This window comes from Oncorhynchus masou, unplaced genomic scaffold, assembly GCF_036934945.1.
Source record: "Oncorhynchus masou masou isolate Uvic2021 unplaced genomic scaffold, UVic_Omas_1.1 unplaced_scaffold_1538, whole genome shotgun sequence".
Taxonomy (NCBI): Eukaryota; Metazoa; Chordata; class Actinopteri; order Salmoniformes; family Salmonidae; genus Oncorhynchus; species Oncorhynchus masou.
In genome coordinates, this window is record NW_027005421.1 from 70,001 (window position 1) to 77,500 (window position 7,500).

The 7,500-nt window shown below is 46.7% G+C and overlaps 1 protein-coding gene and 1 non-coding gene across 2 annotated transcripts in view; one reads left to right on the top strand and one right to left on the bottom strand.

Moving 5' to 3' along the window:
• Positions 1–4,935: 4,935 nt before the first annotated feature.
• trnap-agg (transfer RNA proline (anticodon AGG)) lies at positions 4,936–5,007 on the bottom strand. The gene has a single exon. It is a non-coding gene; the product is annotated as a tRNA-Pro (tRNA).
• Positions 5,008–6,623: 1,616 nt separating this feature from the next.
• Positions 6,624–7,500, top strand: part of LOC135531164 (protein NOXP20-like) — a gene marked incomplete at its 5' end in the record, with an annotated part of 22,200 nt that continues 21,323 nt past the window's right edge. Inside the window, 3 exon segments of the mRNA XM_064959283.1 lie at positions 6,624–6,887; positions 7,167–7,215; positions 7,218–7,250. Coding sequence (XP_064815355.1) covers positions 6,624–6,887; positions 7,167–7,215; positions 7,218–7,250 — 346 coding nt within the window.

The window sequence follows — 7,500 nt, forward strand, 5'->3', positions numbered from 1 at the left end:
CGTATATATAATAATAATATATAAATATATAGAGAGAGAGGGAGAGGGGTGGAGAGGGGTAGAGGGAGAGGGGTGGAGAGGGGTGGAGAGAGAGGGAGAGGGGTGGAGAGAGAGGGAGAGGGGTGGAGGGAGAGGGAGAGGGGTGGAGGAGAGAGTTTGGAACGGGGGTGAGATTAGTCAAGGTGGACTGAGAATGTCTCCCTCTGCTGGGGAGGAGGGGACTACCTGCTGCTCAGTACTCAGTGGACACACACACACACACACAGAGAGACAGGGAGAGGGGTGGAGAGAGACAGGGAGAGGGGTGGACACATGATGCTGGAGAGGTCAACAGCAGGCTCTGGTAGAGGGGTGGAAGGGCTGTGGGGGTTTCAAACCACAGGGGGTGGACAGCAGGCTCTGGGAGAGGGGTGGAAGGGCTGTGGGGGTTCCAAACCACAGGTCAACAGCAGGCTCTGGTAGAGGGGGTGGAGGGCTGAGGGGGGAACCACAGGTCAACAGCAGGGAGAGGGGGTGGAAGGGAGTGGGGGTAACCACAGGTCAACAGCAGGCTCTGGAGAGGGGTGGAAGGGCTGTGGGGGTGAGAGAGAAAGAAACAGGTCAACAGCAGGCTCTGTTAACGGCTGGAACCTGAGATTAGTCACAGGTGGACAGCAGGCTCTCTGCTGGGTGGAAGGGACTACCTGGGGCTCAGTACCAGTGGACAACAGCAGGCTCACAGGGGGTGGAACACACACACAGGTCACACACACACACACAGGGGGTGGAAGGGATGCTGGAGTCACAGGTCAACAGCAGGCTCTGGTAGAGGGGGTGGAAGGGCTGTGGGGGTTCCAAACCACAGGTCAACAGCAGGCTCTGGTAGAGGGGGTGGAAGGGCTGTGGGGGTTCCAAACCACAGGTCAACAGCAGGCTCTGGTAGAGGGGGTGGAAGGGCTGTGGGGGTTCCAAACCACAGGTCAACAGCAGGCTCTGGTAGAGGGGGTGGAAGGGCTGTGGGGGTTCCAAACCACAGGTCAACAGCAGGCTCTGGTAGAGGGGGAGGAAGGGCTGTGGGGGTTCCAAACCATTACAAGGCAAATGCTTGTTGTCTTTGATTCTAGAAATGTGAAACAATTTATTATCCTGGGGCATTATCATGATCATTATTCTATTTTATTCTGTTTTATTGTTATTATTATAATTGTTGTTGTTGTTTGTTGTTGTTGTTCTGTAAGTAAAATACTTCCATTGAGCCGGTTGAAAGTGGACTCGGCGATATGACATCATCATATACGGCAGGAGCAGGGTGACTTCCTGTTTTACAAAACTCAACAACAACAACAAGAGTCAAACCCCAATGGGTGGCCATCTTGGCAGGTTTGATGCCCCCCCCCCATCCCCACATCCTGTCTGTGTGATGACATCATGACATCTCACCGACTCTCTCTCCATCCAACACTAGCTATCAGCAGCGACTGGCGAAGTTCCACTATCCTGTGAGTGTGAGTGTGTGTGTGTGTGTGTGTGAGTGTGTGTGTGTGTGTGTGTGTGTGTCAACAACCAGTGGTTTTACGTTTGGTATTATATGATGTGATTGTCAGATAGTTGTGGTTTTAATATTCAGAGGGTAATGCCCAGGTGTGAAACAGGGATGTGTTGTTGGTCGATCGTCTGTCCTCCGTTTACACAGGCAGCCCAATTCTGATCTTTTTTCTTCTTCTCCCAACTAAAGCTGCGTTTACACAGGCAGCCCATTATGATCCCCCCCCCACTAATTTGCCTGTTGACCAATCAGATCTGCTCTTTGGCCAATAATTGGGCGAGGGGGCCAGAGGGGCCAGAGGAGACTAGAGGGGGCCAGAGGGGGCCAGAGGAGACTAGAGGGGGCCAGAGGAGACTAGAGGGGGCCAGAGGAGACTAGAGGAGACTAGAGAGACTAGGGGCCAGAGGAGACTAGAGGGGGCCAGAGGAGACTAGAGAGGGCCAGAGGAGGCTAGAGGGGGCCAGAGGAGGCTAGAGGGGGCCAGAGGAGGCTAGAGGGGGCCAGAGGAGGCTAGAGGGGGCCAGAGGAGGCTAGAGGGGGCCAGAGGAGGCTAGAGGGGACCAGAGGAGGCTAGAGGGGACCAGAGGAGGCTAGAGGGGACCAGAGGAGGCTAGAGGGGGCCAGAGGAGACTAGAGGGGGCCAGAGGAGACTAGAGGAGAATAGAGGAGACTAGAGGAGACTAGAGGGAGCCAGAGGAGACTAGAGGGGGCCAGAGGGGCCAGAGGAGACTAGAGGGGGCCAGAGGAGACTAGAGGAGACTAGAGGAGGCTAGAGGGGGCCAGAGGAGACTAGAGGGGGCCAGAGGGGGCCAGAGGAGACTAGAGGAGGCCAGAGGAGACTAGAGGGGGCCAGAGGAGACTAGAGGGGGCCAGAGGAGACTAGAGGGGGCCAGAGGAGACTAGAGGGGGCCAGAGGAGACTAGAGGGGGCCAGAGGAGACTATAGGGGGCCAGAGGAGACTAGAGGGGGCCAGAGGAGACCAGAGGAGACTAGAGGGAGGCCAGAGGGGGACTAGAGGAGACTAGAGGAGACTAGAGGGGACCAGAGGGACTAGAGGAGGAGACTAGAGGGGACCAGAGGAGGCTAGAGGGGGCCAGAGGAGGAGACTAGAGGGGGCCAGAGGAGACTAGAGGAGACTAGAGGGGCCAGAGGAGACTAGAGGAGGACAGAGGAGACAGAGGGGGCCAGAGGAGACTAGAGGGGGCCAGAGGAGACTAGAGGGGGCCAGAGGAGACTAGAGGGGGCCAGAGGAGACTAGAGGGGGCCAGGGAGACTAGAGGGGGCCAGGGGAGACCAGAGGGGGCCAGAGGAGACCAGAGGGGGCCAGAGGAGACCAGAGGGGGCCAGAGGAGACCAGAGGGGGCCAGAGGAGACCAGAGGGGACTAGAGGAGACTAGAGGGGACTAGAGGAGGCCAGGGTGGGCCAGAGGGGACTAGAGGAGGCCAGAGGAGACTAGAGGGGGCCAGAGGAGACTAGAGGGGGCCACAGGAGACTAGAGGGGGCCACAGGAGACTAGAGGGGGCCAGAGGAGACTAGAGGGGGCCAGAGGAGACTAGTGAACCTGCAGAGTCTAAAGAAAACTAGAGAGCACTTTAAAACCATTCACAGAACCAGACAATCAGCACATTCTCATTCAAATCCATTCATTATTCAATCAATCATTTGTTGGTTGGTTGAATGATGCGTTGATGTATTGATTGAAACAGTTAAAGTTACAAGTCACAGATCTGGGGTCAGTTTTAGCATCCCACAGTCCTTGACCTTTAACCCCGAGGAGAGGGAAACAGTCACAGATCTGGGGTCAGTTTTAGCGTCCCACAGTCCTTAACCATTAACCCTGAGGAGAGGGAAACATCAGACTTACCCAATATCACTGTTTTGGGATGAATGTAATCTGGCTTTTTCATTTAATAGCAGGATTATACACACACACACGTTTGGTTTGCGTTTGGTTTTTTAACTATGCAGATGTAATATGATGATGAATTGTTGTAATATATTTTATAAATGATTATTAGACTGAAATGGGCAATTAAAGGTATTTTATAAAGCATGAGGAGAACTAATTTTGTGTTTTTTATTTTAATTTTATTTTATCAATGAATTATATAAAACCAGTTTTTTTTTTTTATACAAGGTTGCGAATCTATATTCAACTCTATCTTGTATTTTATGTGGGGTTGTCAATTCAAATGGGAGTGTGTGCCTTCTATATCAAACTGTGAACTCACTATTCTGTACAGCAAATGTTGCATAATGTTTTACAAAACAAATATCCGAATCACAATAAACCTATATATTGATACACGTTTCAGATCGGTGCGTTTCTCCCCTTTTTTTCTGCATTTTAGACATTAAGAGATAAGACGCGTTTAATAAATATATATATATATAACGTATCACTTTCCACTGCTTACATTATATATATATATATATATTTATATATATATATATATATGTATATAGATGTAGATGTATATGTGTATATGTATGTATGTGTATGTGTATGTATGTGTATGTGTATGTGTATGTGTATATGTGTATGTGTATGTGTATATGTGTATGTGTATGTGTATATGTGTATGTGTATATGTGTATGTGTATATGTGTATGTGTATATGTATATGTATATGTGTATGTATATGTGTATGTGTATATGTATATGTATATGTGTATATGTATATGTATATGTATATGTGTATGTGTATGTGTATATGTGTATGTGTATATGTATATGTGTATGTGTATGTGTATATGTATATGTATATGTGTATGTGTATATGTATATGTATATATATATATATGTGTAGATATATATATATATATATGTGTAGATATATATATATATATATATATATATAATGTAGATAATGTAAGCAGTGGGAAGTGATACGTTTTCAAATCAAATCGAACTTTATTAGTCACATGTGTATAATACAACAAGTGTTGAACTTTATGTGCGAAATGTTTACTGACCAGCTCTGAAACCATGAAGAGTTACGAAAATATTTACCAAATAAAGTAAAATAATTATAAAAAGAAACAAAATAACACCTGAAACCATGAAGAGTTATGAAAATATTTACCAAATAAAGTAAAATAAAAAGAAACAAAAATAACAATAATATATATATATATATATATTATAAAAGGCAAAATAACAGTGGGAAGTGAATGCAAATACCCCTTGTATATAGCCTTGTTATTTTATAATTTCTTACTTTAGTTTATTTGGTAAATAGCATATAGCTTTTTTCGAACTGCATTGTGTTAAGAGACGTAAGGGAGTGTGCTGGTGTTATGTAGTGACATTCGATGGTTATATCATTTTGACAACATACATTTTTTCGCAACATCCCTTGACACGGTGACAATAACTTACACAAAAAATAGGCACTTTCGAAAAGGAGGGCTCGTCCGGGATTTGAACCCGGGACCTCTCGCACCCTAAGCGAGAATCATACCCCTAGACCAACGAGCCGCGTATGGCGTGTGGACAAATTAAGCTATTTTATATGAGCTATTTTCAGTGCGTTCAAAAGAACTGGGACCTTAGGTATTGGAATTTTCATTTTATTTTTTTGTGAGTGTTATGTTTACTGTTAATTTTTATTGTTTATATCACTTTGGTTTATTCTCTACTTCACTTGCTTTGACAATGTTTAACATATGTGTCCCATGTCAATACAGCCCTTAAATTGAAATGATTTTGAATTGAGACGCCCTAGCCTCATATCATGAATATGCTTTACCGTCTCTGGACAACTCCGTTATATAAAGTGTTTATTCTCAAAGTTACCGTGATGTAACGTATCCTACTTATACCGGTACATTCGTAACAACTTAAAGCATTACGAAACTTACATTATATAAAATAAACCTCACGAAGCAAATAAACCATTCATTTTGTTTGTTCTTGTTGATTAAATGCGACACTCTTATTCACGTCCATACAAAAAAAAACGACTTGCCTGATGGGTGAAACAATGACAAAAACGCCACCTGCTGGAGGGAGACACGTTTTCCGCCGAGTTGGACCTCTCTCTCCCGAACTCTTCCCTCTCTGACGCGCTCCCGGGGGTGACGTCACCTCCCACAGCACCGACGGACAACACGCGGATCCCTGTCTACGTGGCGGGGCGGAAGGAGCGCGTCTAGCGGAGAGAGTTGTCAGCAGCGAGACGAACCGGTGAGATGCACAGTCATTTACCATACATACATACATACCAAACCGCGTGGGTATTGAATTAGGGTTTTCCATTTCCCTCTTAGTGACAGTAACCTAGTTGCAGAATCTGTGTTTGTAAAAGTGAAACCTAGTGAATTATTTTTGACTATTTGTAGGATAATTAAACGTGTGTTATTTATTTGTTATATATGTCACAACATATCGCAGTATACATGGTATACGTGTGTCTTAACTTTTATTTCAAATTATATTTATTTATTAATGTTTTGAGACTGAAAGATTTGCTGTCTCCTGACTGTGTCAAAGCCAAAGGAAAACAGTGCTGTGGTCGACGCGTTGATATGACGTGACCGCTAGATGGCGCTAATGCACCATTGTAATATAACGAGCTGTCGCGTGAACCGCGTGGCCATGTTCATTTGGAAAACGTTTCGGGAACATTGCAGATGGCAATTCTAATGAATAGACCCGACGTGATTCTACATGGCAAGAGAGTCATGTTTGTTCTACATAGTATATTTCTATCTTGACCGTAACAAACCGTTGCGTCCTGTTGAACGCACCGGGAAGACAGTACAGCTTGTGTTTCTGCTTATCTCATCTTCACTGGCTAGTTTTAGTTGATTGTTAAACGTCAATGTTCAGCAATACTGGGGGTGTAGTCATTTAGTCCAAACAGTTGAGTTTTTGTAACGAAAATTAGTTTCTATTGGACAACTTCAGGTAGGTCCCGCCCGTTTGGTTCCTAGTGAAAACACCACAGATTTTACTGGGATAAATCAGTCACTATTAAAAAATAAACCTCCCTCTCTCTCTCTCTCTTGCTCCTCCCCCTTCTCTCTCTCCAGATGAACATGTCTGACTCCAACCCTCCCATATTCCCCCGCTCCTCTCTCTGACCCCTCCCACACCGACCCCAGCCCCCAGGAGAAGACACACACACAGTTCTCCCGCCTTCCACACCCGTCCCCCAGCCCTCGTTGGCCACGGAGGGTTCCGAGTGCTCTGAGCCAGCCAACGAGGTGGCAGGAGAAGACGTGACCAGGGACGACAGAGATGAGGCTCCTCTTGACCAATCAGGGGGCGGCGGCGGCGTGGAGGATCAGGTGACTGAGTGTGGCCAATTGGTGAGCCTGGAGGCGGAGACCGCTGCTGCCGAGGGGGAGGAAGAGGTATCATTGGCTGATTGGCTGTCGTCATAGTGATGTCATGTTGTTGTTGTGGTGATCAAATTAAATCAAATGTATTTATAAAGCCCTTCTTACATCAGCTGATGTCTCAAAGTGCTGTACAGAAACCCAGCCTAAAACCCCAAACAATGCAGGTGTTATTTACATCATTGGTGGGGTGTGTGTGTGTGTGTGTGTGTGTGTGTGTGTGTGTGTGTGTGTGTGTGTGTGTGTGTGTGTGTGTGTGTGTGTGTGTGTGTGTGTGTGTGTGTGTGTATGTAGGACTCTCTTCAGGTCAAGGGGAAAGGTTGGGGTGGATGGGGCTCCTGGGGAAGTCTCTACTGACCAGTGCCACATCTACTGTGGGTAAGTCTACACACATACACACACACACACACACACGGTATGATTCCAGCACGCACGCACACACACACACACACACACACACGGTATGATTCCAGCACGCACGCACACACACACACACACACACACGGTATGATTCCAGCACGCACGCACACACACACACACACACACACGGTATGATTCCAGCACGCACGCACACACACACACACACACACACACGGTATGATTCCAGCACGCACGCACACACACACAC